This window comes from Corythoichthys intestinalis, chromosome 10 (assembly GCF_030265065.1).
Source record: "Corythoichthys intestinalis isolate RoL2023-P3 chromosome 10, ASM3026506v1, whole genome shotgun sequence".
NCBI lineage: Eukaryota > Metazoa > Chordata > Actinopteri > Syngnathiformes > Syngnathidae > Corythoichthys > Corythoichthys intestinalis.
Window position 1 is genome coordinate 36,545,729 of NC_080404.1, and position 18,777 is coordinate 36,564,505.

General features: G+C 38.4%; 1 protein-coding gene and 1 pseudogene across 4 annotated transcripts; both read right to left on the reverse strand.

The window, feature by feature from the left end:
• Positions 1-179: 179 nt before the first annotated feature.
• Positions 180-7,858, reverse strand: selenou1a (selenoprotein U 1a). 4 transcript variants are annotated; one of them, XM_057849157.1, is made up of 7 exons: positions 7,700-7,806; positions 5,686-5,864; positions 5,337-5,498; positions 3,614-3,705; positions 2,162-2,302; positions 990-1,169; positions 180-872 (listed from the first exon to the last, which is right to left on the reverse strand). In XM_057849157.1, exons 2-7 carry the CDS (start codon positions 5,834-5,836, stop codon positions 777-779), a joined length of 822 nt encoding a protein of 273 aa, XP_057705140.1. In that variant the 5' UTR covers positions 5,837-5,864; positions 7,700-7,806; the 3' UTR covers positions 180-776. The 4 variants fall into 4 exon arrangements, with proteins under 4 accessions (XP_057705140.1, XP_057705141.1, XP_057705142.1 ...); XM_057849158.1 differs by having other exon boundaries at positions 990-1,145; positions 7,565-7,711; XM_057849159.1 differs by lacking the exon at positions 5,686-5,864 and having other exon boundaries at positions 7,700-7,858.
• Positions 7,859-7,958: 100 nt separating this feature from the next.
• Positions 7,959-13,415, reverse strand: LOC130923442 (peroxiredoxin-like 2A; annotated as a pseudogene).
• Positions 13,416-18,777: the final 5,362 nt, after the last annotated feature.

Here is an 18,777-nt window from a genome sequence, read left to right on the forward strand (position 1 = left end):
CAAATGTTATGACAATCCATGAACTGTTTTTCAATCATGTAGTGGTGTCACCATTGGTGCTGTGTACTTTTTTTGTATTGTGGTGTCTTATGTAACCTTGACACGTATTTACTCCAGAATAAAATGTATGAGTGACATTCAATGTCTCCATTTATTTAACTTGTTTGCTCCCACTGATAATGATAAACATCTATTCCACCTGGACAAAGAGGGCTGGCAGCCTGACGTCAATTGTTGTCAATGACATTGCAATATGTTTATATTAAATAAGTTTTGTAATTAGTCACTTCAAGAGATAGAAAAAGGTATACGTATTGCATATCGAAAGGTTTTACGGTTGTTATCCATTTATTAATTCACATATTCAAGCACACACTTATTTCCAACACAAACACTCAAGAGGACCACCAGATGACTAACGTGGTGGCGTTTGTTGAAAGCACGTGTTGAATCATCAGACTTACTCCACTCCTTGCAGAGCTGACAGAGCCAAGTCATCATTGTTACACGTGCAATCACACAACGGCACGCAAATCAATCATAAGTGAGGCCAGCTGGTGCGTTGGTGTCGGCGACAAATTAGTATCACATAGAGTTCGTCAACAAAGCTGAGGTGCGAAATCTAGTTTCTTCATACCCGTCTAGCTTTAAAGTGAGGTAACATATTACCAATTCTAGTCAATTGTACACAGCTTTTTTTGTCTGACCATAATAAACAGTGCATTTATAAGTACATTCTCCCTGGACTATTTTCTAATCTCAGTTCTCTAATATACTTATTTGCGAGGTAATATTTTCCTGGCTGCTTGGAGAACCTCCGCCATGTCCACTTTGTTGCCGAACTCCTTCTCGCGGTGCTCCAGCAGGACTCCCTGTAGACCCAAATGGGAATGACGGCAATAGACAGAATTCGACAGTTATTCAAACAATACTTAATGACATCTATTGCCATCACTGGCAGCCAATGAGTTATATTTTCTGTACACTACCTGATCTCCCGCACCGATGACAAAGACACCCCCCAGAATGAAGCCTTCTCCCAACATGTTCCCCTGGTAACCGGCGCTCCAGGCCCGCATGAAGTTCTGCAACACTCCAAAGCGCAGGAGCCCCAAAGCGCCCATTTTTGCACCGTAGAAATGTTTCTGAAAGTTGTCGAGTTGTTCTATCTTTTACAAGAGATTCACGGATAGAAAGACTTGTAGTTCTTAAAAGATCAACATTATTGTGAGTTAAAATAACTTGATATTGAAACCACTTTTGATGTTTTTGTTTTTATACAATTTGCCATTGTTGTTGACATTGCAGGGCGATAACGTAACTGGGTTACGCTGCCCCAGAGTATGACTCTAGCGACATAAGCATGTAATCTATTCAACCCTTTCAATTTGAACCCGAGAGGAACATTAATGAGCATGACAGCACTGTCGATATTTCACAAAACGAACAGTAAAAGTAAAATGAAGAAGAAAGACAGGATGAGACGACTAGACAAAACCGGCGAAACGTCCGACAAGAGGCGAATTTGACACCAAAGTACTATCGTGCACTTTTAGCTTGTTTTTTTTAGATACATACAGACAGAACATACTAAAGATGCCTTAAGTAAATACTTAAATGTAGTAATATCAAAAAAGGGTGGTTTAAATATGCTAGGTGAGTAATGTGGTCAACAGATCAACAATCTGCTTTATAGTTATCACAAGAAAACACAATGCTTAAAAGTATGAGAGGGAAACACATGCAAAAAGTATTTTGAAGCAATGAAAAGGTAATAAAAGACTTAATAAAAACACAAATAGTAAGTACTCGCCCTTTTTAACCGATGAGCGCAATTGTTGGATGTCTCAGCGTAGAAGGAATTGCAGTAACCCGGTAGTATTCGCCGGGTGACAGTGACAATCTATATCATCACCCCGAGCGTCTATTGTGCGCTTAAAACATGGCGCCCTTCGTCGGTCAAAACAAGTACTGAATAGTATAGCTTTTTAAATCAATGGCAATATTTTGTTTCTAATAACATGTTTTAGTCAAAGAGAACAATTGTGGCTTATTACAGCCAACAAGTATTTAAATCCAAGTTTCCCTTTAAGTGCTGCTCAAACAGAACTTTTGTGGTGAAAAATTAGTAAAGCGTGAGAGTCGAAAAAGGACGTCTAACCTTCTGGTCGATGTATATGTCCCCAGCGAAGTGCGGTTGGAAGTCCTGGATCTCTGTGCCGACACGCTCCTTCACCACGGCCACCAGAGGGACCCCAAGCTCTTCCAGCTGGGGCTTCAGAGAGGACAGCTCAGAAGCCTCCTGGAAAAAAATGCTGAGGTTCAATGGTGCTCTCAAAAATCGGAAATGGCGATTTCACCTCTCTGCAGGATGATCCATTATTTTCACGCTTTTTTTTAATTGTAAACTTAGTTTTTCTATTTTTTTAACAGCTATCTTTTAAAAATCTGCAATGATAACCAAAGAAATTAGAGATTATTTTAACTCTTTATATGAAGTCAAAACTATCGGACTTTGAGGCACCATTTAGATTTCCCTAAAACTGACAGTGCGACCTATGCAAGAATTATGGTAATGCTTAATGACCTCAAACCTATTACTAGTATTCAACTGCTCCATTAAAGTGCTCAAGACACATTCATTATTCATCAAACTCATAAATAAGACAATAAATTAATTAATAATGAATGATGCACCTTATAATCAGATGCGCCTTTACTCGTTATTGATGGTGCGCCTTGGACCGAAAAATATGGTGATAAGTTGATAACCTAAAATCAGCCTGCTTCTAGCAAACAACCGTTCTCTTAGTCAATATTTGAAACAGATAGCAAAAATTAAAGTCAATAACAGATCAAATAAATAATTAATATAATAATTCACTCAGCAATGCAAGGAATGTAACTAATGATTACAAATTAGTTACTTTTATAGGTATACAACATTAAAATAAAATAAAAATTAAAAAAAGTAAGTTAAAGACATGCTTGACTACAGAAGTTTATCAAAATCCATGGCAATTCAAATACGAAGAAGAACAGAGCAGTAAAAGTCCGATAAAGAGTTGCTTCTTTAACTTGTTTTTGCCATCATAAAATGTGCATTTTCCTATGTTTCTTGTCTATCAATGTTCCCGAGGCATTTGTATTTTTGACTGTTCAATATTTTTGGCGAGATGGTAATTTTTGTTAACGTTTGAATAGTGGCTTCCATTCTATGTGAGCATTAAGCTATCAGCGTTTTGAAAGACGAAATCCTTTCATTCATTCATTTTCCATGCCGCTTTTCCTCACGAGGGTCGCAGAGGTGCTGGAGCCTATCCCAGCTAACTCGGGGCAGTAGGCAGGGGACACCCTGAACTGGTTGTGAAAGACGAAATGAATTTTGTATTGTAATGCACGGTGTGATTAATTTCCTCTAATTATGGGTTGCAGTACAGCAACACTGTGTTAAAAAATTTCTTTATAAACTAGCATTGGACTCTTTTTGAGACATAAATATCTGTCAACATTTAGTCAGGCTGCATTTCCACCATGATGAAATATGTCACGCCTGATAACCAAAATCAACTTCAAATATTTCTCGATCCCGATCATGACCCCCCAAACCAACCTCTCTGCACAAAAATCATCCGGGCCGCCGCACGGCCATGATGACGGCGCCGTTCTTTTCCCACAGAGTCTTTGCTTTGATGACCTTGCCATCTGCACACACAACCAAGATACAAATGACTTCAGTAAAAACAAACCAAAAAAAATGTATGAAGGTCACTAATAGGAGTGGGAAGCTCTTGGTACCTCATGATAAGATACGATTTGCGATACAAAGTTCACGATAACAATGGTCTGACGACATGGCGATACGACGATTATAGATGCATTGGTCAGGAGATCATTCTAAGATATTCTACAAACAACTAATAAACACAAAAACAATCTTAACAAGAGTTTATCACTTGTAGACGTCCAGTCGATTCGAACTGGGAGGGTGGCAGCGAATGAACGCGCTGCCATCCCTCCCACTTCAAAAGGATTGAACGTCTATGGCCGGTAGTGGCAGTCAATGCCAGGCAATGAGGTCATTTTGAGTCATTTAAGATCGTTTTCCTGTTGATTTTTAGTTACTTCCTGTTGATTTTGGGGTATTTTATGGATCTCCTCCTGTTTGAGTTACAGAACAGGGAGTGACCTGGGAATCACCCAAATGAATAGGCAGTGACTCAAACTCAACAGAAAATGACCTGTATATGCCCTAAACTAACAGCAAGTGACCTGTAAATGCCCTGAAAATCAGACAGAATGACTGTGAATGCTCTGGTTTTGAATGAACGTACGTTCCCAGTCTAAATGGATTGGGCGTCGAGCACCTTCAAAGCAGCCTAAGAATTAACTGATACACTATTATGATGGAAGATTTTGGTAGCAACTTGTACGTTCATTTTTATTTTAGAAATGGACACCTTTTTAAAACGGTATCTCGATTCTTGGCAGGAGCATATCGATAACATTTTGGGATACAAAGTATCACGATATATCACCATTTCAATATTTTGTCACACCCCTAGTCACCAAGTTTTGCAAGTCTTGGATTCTTATCGAGGGCTGCAACTACTGATTAGGTAATCGATTAATCTTTTGATAAGTTTGATCAAATAATCGGATTACAAACATTTAATACCTTGCAGAATACATTTTAGGAGATGTAGAAGGACAGAAACAAGTATTTATGTTTGCAATAATATTTATTTTCGCTTGCTAAGATTGCACTTTCAAAAGAGCATTCAATGCGAATACAAAATAAAATTCCTGAGTGTTTCTTCAAACTATGCATAATTGCACTTTCATTAAAAAATTAAAATACCTGAGCTTAGGCTCGAACAGTATAAAACAAATAAATGAGGATCTAAGTACAACAAAAGAACAATTGGCTAACTTGCATAGCAAAAGGCTAGCTTAAATGATATAAAATGTTTTCTTTTTTTTTATTTTCTTTTTTTTTTTTTTTTTACAAAGCTCTTAACAAATCTGTCAAACACATATTCCCACTAAAAAATCTAAATATTCTTCTAAACTAAATTACAAATGCATAAACAAACATATATGATAGAAAAAATGTTTGTTTGCTTTTTTTAAATTAACAGGGGAGCAGCATGAGCAGAGTTATGTAATTTACTGTTGTCACTAGAGGGGAGTGTATCTACCCAAATCAAGAAAACCATTTCAACGCCACTCTAATAAAACGAATCCTTGAAACAGCAAAATGTGATTCGAAGCTTTTTTCTAATCGAATTACTTGTGTTAATCGATTAATCGTTGCGGCACTATTATTATCATACCGTCAACAGTGGAGAGCAGGTCGGCATCGGCAAGATGTTCAAGCGAGGCTTGGCCTACTTTGGGGAGTGTCAAACTGGAGTTGACCAAGAAGATGCCAGCGAGGGCGGCGCCTACAGCCCCCAGACCCAGAGACCACATGCCCATGCCCAACGACTCCAATTCTGTGGCACAAATGACATTAAATATTTCCTTCCAATTACATCAAATCTGGATTTTCTCAACATTTCCTCCGTTTGTGTGTCATTGTTTTGTTTTAGAGCAGATGTTACTGAAACGTTTATCGCCACACCGGTTCGGCGACAAACAGTGGCACGCAAATAACGAAAAATCAACAATGTGGAACCTTGCCTGAAGCGCGTTTTTCTGGCTCAGGACTGGCTTTGGCACTACTTCTGTGAAAAGCAGCGATCGGGCCTGTTTGAAAGGGACTGATGTACAGAGGGAACGCCACGTGGCAGGAGTGGGGAGTGGGAAGAATGCGCCTCAGAGCTGCGAGCATCGCCTTGCTGAGCAATATACTACCAACGCTGGAAAGGAAACAAATGTACAGGCTTTATGCAAAACAGGATACCTTTAGGGATTATGCATGTCAAACAATTAACTAATTTACTGCCACTAATGGTGCTAGACGTCCAATCTAGTTTGGTCTTTTGCCATCAATGGCCGCCAAGCAGTTAATAGAATGTATTTGTTACAGATTTAGAGAGGAGGACGAGGAGTTCCGGAACAACTGATAATAAATGCTTGCTCAATGACAACAAAACAGCCACGGCTACAAGGAAGAGTAAAGATTATTATGTAATTGTGTCACTGGTCACACTTTGTGCACACATAGTAAGCACATGGAGGATCTGGGTGAAATCTCTTGTGTTAGGTGAAGCTTAACTCTGGCTTTTTAGCCATAATATACGGTACTCTGAGGCATATTGTCATTTACTGGGCTGCATTGTGTAGATAAACAGCGAATAATCATGTGGAATGAAAAAATTTGAATGTTTTTGAGCACCACGAGAACCTCCAGCATGAAGGCTCCAGGGCCCAGGCAGTTCATGCTCCTCTCGCGGTCGCCCGAAACTCACCATTTTTGGGCACAAGGACACAGAAGAGGGTGTGGAATCCATGTTCTCAGAAAAAAACAACTTTGGCATTTTAACCCAAAATGTGGCACTCTGATGTGGATTATTGACTGGTGCAAACCCCCTTAGTTGAGCATTTTGGTGAGGTCAATCATTTTATCTCATTTTCAACTTTTTTTTTTTTTTTTTTAAATATTTCATGAATTAGTATCAAACTAATTATAGAATTATATATTTCATTGAAGTATAGATGTATATTGAAATTGATAGTGAACTGGCAAAATTGGATGTTTATCTTTACAAGTGTAAAGTTTCCAATGAGGCTCAACTATGACTGATGTAAGGTAAGCACATTGGTTAACTCCTGTGATAATTGGTGCATATAAAACTTAAAAAATATAGATTTATTTTTGCATTAAAAAAATAATAAAACAAAATGCGATTAAACAGAACTATGGAATGCATGCGATTAATATTTTAATCCCTTGACGGCACTAGTTTTCAAATTTCATAGAATAATGGGACAGAAAAAAAAAAAAAAATCCGTACACACAAAAAAGTGCCAGTTAAGTTAATTACGCGTTAACTATGAAAAAAAAAATCGATTAACTGCGATTAACATTTTATTGACAGCACTAATGTAAATATATTCTAACAAAAACTATACATTAACTACAGGGTATTTATTTACATTGAAAATAAGTATGTTATTAGATATGTCCCGCGGCTGAAAAAAATTCCAAGAGGAAGAATCGAGTCTACAGTTTATGAGAACCCTGTTTGTGTGATGATTCAGTTTATGCATGAATAGTTTTGCATCGGTGTCCAATAGGTTGAAATGAGAAATAGGGGCAGGAGTAAAAAAAGGTAACAACTTCGAAACTGATAATGTTTATGGGGGAAAATGTTTTCATCCAAGTTGAACTCCTGTATCAGTAATATTTTGAGTGATACTCTCCCCCACTATTGGGGTTAATGACGGTGACATTCAGGTCATTCGACAATCGCTAGCTTGCATTTGTAACATAGTCTGCGGTACGTACAACTTAATTATGTATTTATGATATTTTTGTAACAAAGCGCGGTCATGTAACACAAGCTAACAACGATAGTAAAAGAGTAAGCACTGCGAATGAAAGCTTTAAACTTACCTTTGCTATCAACTAGCTCACGCCAGCGTTAGCATTTAAACTGCTAACCACGTCTGTTGCCATTAAACGCTTTATCTGCGCGTTGTAATTTGACAAGTTAGAACATTAGCAGGGAAAATACATTCAAACTCTCACCTGAAAAGAACGAGACGAAGATTATGACAGGTTTTCGCGCATGCGGACTGCTGATGTGAAGTGGGGCGTCATAAGGAAAACTAGCAACAAAAATGTCTGGATAAACGACGTGCCTCCACGCGGACATCTTGGAGGGGGCAATGTTCCCTTCAAAGGTAACTCAATAAGAAGAATTCAGAAATTAGTCGTATTTTTTCATTTTGCAACCTGCATGATAAATGAATGATGAAAAAAAAACTATAAGTAAACATTAGTCACTGGCTCTTTTATTGTTCAATCACATTTGTTCAATCATAACACAGACTAGAAACTTCAGTAGTTTGCTATTCCTCATAGCGTCAGGCTGGCTGCGGAGTTGTTTGCTTAAAAACATCAGAGCTGCTCCCTCAGAAGAGTTTAGAGTTAGATCTTCATCAAAGCAAACAGCAGAAAGACACAGCAGATTAGAATGAATGAGGCAGCAAATTATCAAAGTGTTCTGTTTAGACAATTCACATTCATGTTAGATGACCACCTTGACCACGTCCATAATTACATTAAACCCTGTTTAGGTCAGCTCTATCTTTTCATGTCATCTCGCATTTTACGGGCTGTTCTGAGGATGGCCAGCATGTTGACTTTATCACCAAACTCCTTCTCGCGGTGCTCCAGCAAAATACCCTGGGGAGGACAAATGAAGGGTGCTATATTTGCTGCATTGAAGCCACCCCTCTTCACGCATTCCCATGTCTACCTGATCTCCAGGTCCAATAACAAAGACTCCCCCAAGCACCAGTCCTTCTCCTCTTAGGTTCCCTCTGAAGCCCCTGCGGTAGGCCCGCAGCAGGTTCCTCCACACACCAATACGTAAAAACGCTGAGAGTAACATCCAGCGCTCTTGAGGCCCGTAAAAATTTCTCTGTGAGGAAACACAAAGCGGATTAACGGCTTACATTACCCAACCGTGAATACCTCTTTCGCATAAGCCGAAACCTTCTGATCCAAATAGACTTTCCCGGTGAAGAACTTCTTGAAACAGTCCAACTCCTTGCCGAGGTTCTCCTTGACAACAGCAAAAAGAGGCACCTCCAGGTCCTGCAGCTGGGACTTGAGAGAGGACAGCTCCGCAGCTTCCTGTGTGTCAGAACAGCGGTGGTTTAAAGCTTGACGACTATGAGGTTATTTCAGCAAACTGTTACAAACCTCTCTGCACATCAGTCATCCAGGTCGACGCACCACCATGATCACCGCGCCGCTCTTCTCCCACAGACTTCTGGCCCGGTGTCGCTCATGAACTGAGAGATACAAGTTGCCATGAACTCATTCGACTGTGCCACAAATAATAGTCGATTGAATAGTTTTGATCAGCTCCTTTCACATACACCAAAACACTGTTTAAATCCCAGGATTTACACGGGCTGGCCTTGTATGTGAAAGCAATTCCCCGGGTCGACTGACACGGAGATTACGTGGACATTTAACGGGTCGTGTCTTAGTATAATGTCCGGGACTTTCCCAGGACGAGGCATATGTGAAAGCAAGCGTTAAATTCCCGGGTCACAGCACGATGGCTGATTACGTAAATATCATGGCGGGCCGATCATCACTTCCTCTTTCTTCGCAGTAAGACGAAAAGTGGTAAACAAAAATCGCAATTATCAACATAGCAAGTTAGAAATAGCTAAATTAAACTAAAAACGTAACGAAATTAAATTGCTACTGGATCGTAAACCGAGGACGAGAGTCCATTGTCCATCTTTGGATATGTGTGGTTTATTTTGTTGCCGATGTTAGGGTCCGCAACTGCGGAAACAACGTTGTACCTCAAAGCAAAAAACAACGGAGGGATGCATTCAAGGGTTTATTAAATACAAACAACAATACACGCTAGCGCAGGAAAGGGGGAATAACACAATGGGTCCATGACAGTAAATCGACAGGGATCAATAATACCGTACTGGCCCGAATATAAGACGGCCCTGATTACAAGACGACCCCCTCTTTTTCAAGACTTAAGTTTGAAAAAAAAGACTTTTTGAACACCAAATTAATTTTTATACAGAAAATAATTACAGTTAATCCGAAACAAATGATTATAACAATATACTTGACAGAAAAAGCATGTTATTTTGCCTCATTCAAATCTAAATATCTGAACATTTAAATATGTAAACTAAAGTGCAATCACATTCGTAAATGAATGGCTTCTGTTTTTTTAAATGTAAATAAACCAATCTATTGTGATGAAACAACAAAATTGCAATAACTGCATTAACCATCAAAGTGAAGTCTAACTGTAACTGTAGTCTTGAAACAAATCTGAATAAGGAAAAACATTGCAGTAAAAAATTGCAAACTGGTTAAACTTGAGAAAAGCTGAGATCTGTCATGACTAGGGCTGTTAAACGATTAAAAATTTTAATCGCATTAATCACAGCTTAAAAATTAATTAATCGTAATTAATCGCCATTCAAAACATTTATAAAATATGCCATATTTTTCTGTAAATTATTGGAAAGGAAAGATAAGACACAACATGGATATATACATTCAACATACTGTACATAAGTACTGTATTTGTTTATTATAACAATAAATCAACAAGATGGCGTTAACATTAACATTCTGTTAAAGCGATCCATGGATAGACAGACTTGTAGTTCTTAAAAGATAAATGTTAGTACAAGTTATAGAAATTTCATATTAAAACCCCTCTTCTTGTGTTCGTTTGAATAAAATTTGTAAAATTTTCAATCAAAAAATAAACTAGTAGCCCGCCATTGTTGATGTCAATAATTACTTACACAATGCTCATGGGTGCTGAAGCCTATAAAATCAGTCGCACTCAAGCGCCAGCAGAGGGCGACAACACTCCGAATAACACAACCAGTACACCATTCACTGTGCTGTCATTTTAATCTGTTTGAGCGGGGCATTTATGCGTTAATTGCGTCAAATATTTTAACGGGATTAATTTTGAAAATTAATTACCGCTTGTTAACGTGATAATTTTGACAGCCCTAATTAAAACCCCTCTTAATGTTTTCGTTTTAATAAAATTTGTAAAATTTTCAATCAAGAAATAAACAAGTAGCTCGCCATTGTTGATGTCAACCCATAAAATCAGTCGCACCGAAGCGCCAGCAGAGGGAGACAAAAAACACAAGTACAAGTGGACATGACACTGCTGTCATTTTAATCTGTTTGAGCGGGGCAAGTGCGTTAATTGCGTCAAATATTTTAACGTGATTAATTTAAAAAAATAATTAACGCCCGTTAACACGATAATTTTGACAGCCCAAGTCATGACAGAACATCACTTCAATTAATCTGCAGCCATCTAGCGTCGTGAATGGGGAGAGTAGCTGAGATCTGTCATGACAGAATATCGCTTCAATGATATCTGGCGCCATCTAGCATCGTGAATGGGTATACTATTTAGACCGCGAATATAAGACGACCCCCTCTTTTTCAGTCTTATTTCAATGCAAAAAACACCGTCTTATATTTGGGCCTATACGGTACTAACCTAAGCAGTAGGCAGAGAGCCAATAAGTCAACAATAGAAACTCAAATACCAGCACAACGTAGGGGAATTAAAAACAAGGACGAAAAAATTGTGAGAATACTTACTATTTTATATATATTATAATGTCTCTAAACCAGTTGTTCTTAACCTGGGTTCGATCAAACCCTAGGGGTTCGGTGAGTCGGTCTCAGGGATTCGGTGGAGCCTCTGCCACCGAGGTCAAGACACACCGACTCATCATGTATAGACATGATGGTATTCCCCGCTTGGCCATCACCGGTTGCAGATGATCACGTGACATTGCTTGGCCAATCAGTGCACTCAGGAGTGATCCAACGTGTGAATGTCATCATAGTATGTTGTGTAATTACTTTCTTTATATTTTAATCCATACTAACTAGGCATGTGTCGGTATGAGATTCTGACAGTACGATAACCTTAAAAAAAAAAAAAAAAAAAACGCTATCACAGTATTGCAATTACAGCTCTAAAATGTGTTATTTTGAGATTTCTGTGTGAAAAAAAAGCTTTTTTTCCATTGAACAGGATTATTTTTCAAAACAACATATTAGCAAATTTGAAAATAATTATAATGAAGTATTCTTAATACAATTAAAATAAATGCAACCCTTCAGGTGAGCCAGACCCTTAGCCATAGCTCAACATTATTATCATCAGAAAAAAAAAATTGAATTATTGTCCAATTGTCCAATATTTGTTTTACCACCGCTAGACACACTAACCACGCTGGAGTTAACTCTTGTAGCTGGTGGGAAACGTTCATAACAGCATTTACTAACCTTTAATGTTGTTTAAAGCAACGGGTGGTCACAGCAATGCAAAATCATATCGGAGGTATTGCCTCCTCTTGTAGCCACCCTCTGCAAACATGTTTTACATGTTGGTTGGCCCTCTTCATCTCACCCGCGGCCGTCTGTAACTTTTCTGTAGCCAAAGTATTCCCATACCAACGACTTTGTTTTCTGCGATGGGGGAAAAGTTTAGGTGTTTCACCTCCTCCAGCTATCGTGTAGCACAGTTGACTCTCGGACTCACTGAGCAACAACGGGTGGGCGAGAGGTAAGCCCTGCAGCTGCAAGCAAGGGATTTTTACCTTTGGGACACAAAAAATAGCTAATACCGTAGGAACGGTATGACAGAAAATTTTAGTGGTTTTGAAACAGTGACGTTTTCATACGACGGTATACCTTGAAACCGGTAACAGGCACATGTCTAATACTAACAATGTCGAGCAAAAAACAAAAAGTCTTCGGACAAATATGTACAATATGGATTCTCATGTATCTTGAAACAGGATGGGAGTCAGCGTTCTATCTGCATGATTTGCAATGCCAAGTTGAGCAACTCTAGCATCGCAAAACTAAATGAACACTGCGAGAAGCTGCATGAAGATGGGAGATATAAAAACACAACGCTTGCTGAATTCAAGGTGAAAACGCTTGCTGAATTCAAGGTGAAAAGAGCCAGATTTGATTATAAGGCCACTGTGCCTGCTCTTGGATTTGTACCCATTAACAAACCGATCCACACAGAATCATTTGAAGTTGCGTACCTGATAGCAAAGCAGGGCAAGCCACACACCATTGGTGAAACACTAGAAAAACCAGCTGCATTCAAGATGGCGAATCTGATATTAAATTTAAAATATGTTTTTTTATTTTTAATTTTTTTTACATTAAAGTAGGTTTTGTTGAAAGCGCATATTGAAACTGGTGGGGTTCAGTTGCTCCAACAAGGTTAAGAACCACTACTCTGAGCAATTGACTTGCAAAAATACGTGTTGATTAATTTGATAATGGAAAAACATCAATTTAACCTCCACGTTTTTGTTACTTTTACCTCCCCCGGTGGTCTTCAGCTCAGTGTCCCCCAGCATCTGAGGGTCGGCCCATGTTGGCGACGTCTGGAACCAGTCGGTGACAGAGCTGATTAGCTCGGCCACAAACAAGCTGACCGTCTTCAGGATGGTGTTGACCGTCACCATGGCCGCCTGAGGTACACTTGTATTTAATTTCATCAACAACAAAATGTCCCAAAATAAGACGTTACTCACCGGCCTCTGGTCTCCCACTAATGAGTGGGGATCTGCACTTTAAGCCCTGAAATGAGTCCAATCTGTGTGAAAGCTTTCCTTACGTGAACATAATAGGAATTCCTCTAGAGTTGGCTGATGGGAAATGAGGTCGCTGTTGAGCTGAGCCTTCCGTACCAGGCATTGCTGTTACATAGATATTAACAATGTTGGGTGGGGGTGCGGGGTTCAGGGAAAGTGAGGCTTAAACACATTTAGTAGCACTGACCTACAACTTGAACAGTGAACTAACAGTGTAGCCCTGTCACCGTCACCTTTTCACCATTGATAATTTTGATGCATATTTGGAAACTTGGCCTTTCAAAATTAAAAAATTGTGCCAGAAAAAAGAATGAGGCCTACAAAGAAAAGAACACAGTGCCTGTAGTCAAACATGGTGGACGTACAATGTTTTGGGGTTGTTTTGCTGCCTCTGGCACTGGGTGCTTGACAATGTGCAAGGAGTCATGAAATATGGAGACTATCAGAATGGTTTGGGCTGGAATGTAGGGTGTAGTGTAAGAAAACTGGGTCTGCGTCAGAGGTCATGTGTGTTCCAACAGGACAATGACCCAAAATGTACCTCAAATAGCACCAAGAAATGGTTGGAGACAAAACGCTAGAGAATTCTGAATTGGCAATAAATGAGTCCGGCTCTAAATCATATTGAACACCCTATGGAGAGATCTCAAAATTGCTGTTACATGAAGGCGCCCATCAAATCAGAGTCCTGGAACAGTTCGCAAAAGAAGAGTGGTCCAAAATTCCATCTTAGAGGTGCATGAAACTTGTTGATGGTTATAGGAAGTGATTGCTTTTTGTTATTTCTTCTAAAGAATGCACAACCAAATATTGAGTTGAGGGTGCCAACAATTTTGTCCAGCCCATTTTTTTGCAATCTGTGTAAAATTTTGTACATTTTGGCTTTTCTCTCCAGCTTTTTTGTGTTTGTCCAATGCACTGCCAGAGCTATAAACACATTCATACTGAAAACATTTGGATTTGCATTGATTTCTATGAGAAATGCTGTATTTTCTGGAAAAATTCCAGGGGTGCCAATAATTTCGTCCATGACTGTATATATACACACACACACACACACACACACACACCTATACGGGTTTATATGTTTTCTGGGGACCAAAAATCTAAAATTATGAAAGCATCATTTGTGGGGACCACCCTTTCTAAATGGTTTACAGAGCTGAAAAAAATCAGGTATAACCAGTTTGGCCATGTGAACTTATACACGCCTTCAAATATCAGAAATGATGAAGTGATGATTTTCACCATGCATTCTGGGGACCTAGGAAAAAACGATTATACATTCTTTTTGGGGACCTCATTTAAATAATATGCAAAATAATTTACATATTTCACACTAGGTCCCCACAAATTGAATTTGATTAATGGGGACATTTTACCAGTTGTACTGACACACAGTAGTAAGCATCTGTATTAAACCATAACCTGAGAGTCAGTGACTGAATATTGAAATAGAGGCCATTTAATATTAGTTTCATCTGCCAACACGAAGATATTTCACACTGAAATAAATTTTATGAAAACATGTTACATTTAGTGGAACTACAACAACAAACAACAACAAATTGCCTTTGGTGAGGTCAAATGGCACACAAACATAACACTGTCTTTAGAATAACAGAAAAAAAAAAATAATAAAAATATCAAACCAGTGTTGTGTGTGAAAAACTTACCTTAAGTGTTGATAACAAAAAATCTATTTACATTACAATTTCCTTTTAGATGCTGAAATGCGGTTGTAAATGTAAAATTTGAGGTTCCGCCAGTCCCGGTTCTTCAGTGCTTCTGGTTCAGCCCTTAAACACTTTTCACAGTCCAGTTTACCTGGCACAATGAAAGATGTTATGAACTTTGTCATGTGCCTTTCCACCGCCTGCACCTCCTTCTTCTGCCAGGGACATTTCTTCTTCTGCGTGGTTTTGCCTTGAAGTTTGGGGGGTGATTGGAACAATAAAGAAGTTTGTGATTGAAATCATGTCTAATGCCCCCTATAAAGACACACATTATTGTAATGCTGTGCAGTTACAGTGTATAGACCCCAATCACATGACGTCACAACTCCGCCGCCCTGACTTGATCCGCCATATTGTCCCTCAGCTCGTCGTGTTTACACATTACCGCTACGTACATTCCTCTTATTACGCCGTGTTTTTCTGCTCGTTAACATTAATAATCAAAATGGTGAAGGCGTGTGTGGCGGTTGGTTACAGTAACAGGGAAGATAGACAGAGAGACTTGAAGTTCTACCGTATGCAGAGAGACCCAAAGAGGAGCGCGAGATGGACTGCTGCAATTCGACGAGAATACTGGGCACCAAACGATCACCACAGACTATGTAGTAGTCATTTTATATCTGGTAAAATGCATTTAATATATATTTAGAAGGTTTTGGGGTCATTGCGAGGCTAATCGCCGAAAACATACAGTTTCAAATTCAAGATGTTTATTTCTTCCACCATCATTATTGTTTGAATAAGATTTAGCATGTACCAAGTGAAAGAAGTTGGCCTCGTCTACAGATCATCAGTTAAACAGGGGTGTCCAAACTTTTTGCAAAGGGGGCCAGATTTGCTGTGGTAAAAATGCGGGGGGCTACCTTGGTTAATTTACGTAGAACAATATATTTAAACAAATTTTAGCAAGCCCTTCTGTGTGTCACATTTGCTTTATTATTATTATTATCTTTTAATTCATAATTTCAACAATCTCGCCTTTGTGGCGTTCTCTTTTGACCCTCGGGCTCTTGCGAGATACTGCTGCTGTGAAATTAAACTAGCTTCAAGTTGCTTTAATTTCTCGCTGCGTATTTTCTGTGTAATCTTGTCGTAAATGTCCGCGTGTCTTGTTTGGTAATATCGCCTCACATCGAACTCTTTGAAAACAGCGACTGTCTCTTTGCAAATGAGGCAGACACAGTTGTTGCGTATTTTATTGAAGAAATAGTCCAATATCCACCTATCCTTGAAGCGTCAGCCATCGCAGTCAACTTTTTAATTTTTTTATTGATTGTCGCCATTTTAGAAAATTGGAAGTAAAGGGTCACACGGGGTAATGTTGCTTAGAGTGCTGCTCTTAAAGTTTTTCAAACTTTCGTGAGAATAGGCTGAGTTTCTGTGGACAAGATAGTTGTAGATATCAGGGTAGCAGATGTCAGGCAGAGACGGCGAAGACAGCGGGTCGAAAAATATCGATTTAGGCATCAAATATGGATCTAGCGAATGGATCGACCGAAGCTTTTCCACATAACGCCTTTTATGCAACACATCCAATGAGTTTACAGCGTCTGAAGGCACCGGGACTTCCATGAATTGCACTATAAATTGCACGATAAATTGAGACCATTGAGAATACGGACACACAATGAAGGACAATATGGCGGCACAATACAGCGACACGTCATTGTGTGACGTTGGTGATTGGGGTCTATACTGTTGCTTACTCCATGGGACACCACCCATTATGCCAATAGGTAAAACTGCCACCAGACTAGGTTATTTGAAAGACTAAATAGTCTTGTGTACCATTAAGTGTAAAAGTATCATGCATTCATAGAATGAACAACAGAGCCAAAAATGTGCCAGATCTCCCAGGAAATTTCCCTTTTTGTATCAACTCAACCAGGTCTTCGCTGCTGCAGTATCACAGGTCCCTGCAACTTCTGAGTTTTCTATAAAAATGATGACCCTGCAGGCAGTTCTACTGTTCAGAGAGCAAAGCCTCTGTTGTTACATCCTACTATGACATATTCAGAAGAAATTACTTCAAAATGTGAACATTTCATTTTTTGACATTTATGAATTAATTACAAATATTCAACAACACATAGCCACTTAAAGCCACTTGAAATTCAAGGGTCAATAAATGATTAAAAAATATATTTAAGCAATTGAGTGTCTATTAACCCTGACAGCCATCGATAATTTACAGTGACAGTTAGTAAAATATGTCTCTGTTTTCTGCTGTACAATAAATGGATGAGAGTCATCTTCCCTGATGACTTTAGAGGAAGTACAATGCGGGGTAAGTCTATCCTGCTCACGGCACACATATTTTTGAGATTCATGTGAACAGAAAAAAAGATTTATGGACAGCTTAGCCAGCAACGGTTGCATCTCAAAAGAGTAGTAATTAATTTTCAATGCAAAATTTTATATCGGTGTTCCCACTATTACAATACTTTGATTACAAAACAATGAATATATTTGATTAAAAACAGCTTGATTTCCAAGTGTTTACCTTCAGTGGAGGACGTCTTAGCACTGGCCCTTGCACGGACCCCATCTGATGATGGGGGTTTGTGCCTCCTATGTGTTTTGGGTCTCTTGTGTGGTATGTCATCACTCATAGTTTCATCTTGGTCTGCTCCTATGGAAAATAGAATATATTGCACATATAGTACAAATAATTATGTACATTTCCTCATGCATTGATGTGTTCCAGTCAAATACATTTTTACATTCATACATTTCATGACTATATTTAGTTTTATTAAAAGTTGAGTTTGTCTTCTCTCATTAGAAATATTTGAAATGTTCATATTTTTAGAATAGTTGCTGAATTTATTTCTAACTTCAACACAAAATGTGTATTAAAATCAACTTTTAGAAGGTTTCTTAATAATGACACCTGATGGCATCCTCAGTTTAGCAACTCTTATTTTTTTTTAAATCTCTTCTTTGGTGTGTCCTCTATTTCTTCTAAATGTTCTCCAAAAGAATTTTTTTTTAACAGAAAAATTGTGTTTACACTCAAAGCCGTTACACTCAAAGATAGCTAAAGCCGTTACACTCAAAGATAGCTAAAGCCGAATTATTATTTCTATTTATCTTACGATTTAGAAAGTGTTAAAAACTTTTGCAGCTACAAAAAGTTTCTGAATGTATGTCTGCGTTTGTCATAAATAAATTATTGGTCTTACATTTTAATTTTAATATTAAATATACCGTAGTTGGTTATTGGTTGCTTATTAAAAGTACTGTAAAGATGTTCTTTCCTGTCGTAATTACTCGTACTAGTAATATTTATATATTCAAAGAGTTATTGATTTTAGTTCAAATTACAAAAAAATAAAACCTTTTGAGAAAGTTTTCTCAGCACCGACTGCTGATGACATCTCATCACCCGATGAAGAAGATGAGTGCCCCTCTCGTGATAGCAATGGTGTTTCAATCCTCTCAGGAGGGGGATGTGTCTCCTCTGTTAGTAGTCCTATGGAAAGTAACCTTTTTCAGAGTTTTATAGCATTTTGACAATAAATTAGGGTAAATGTGTACTTCACCACCTACACAGATATAATAGAATAAGATAAACATGTCCACAAGCCACTTCAAGAGTAAAAATGTGATAAATAACCAAAATTTTATTCACTATGATCAATTAAAATCAGCCTAAAATATTCATGTAACATTAACCTTCTGAACGCGATATATTAAA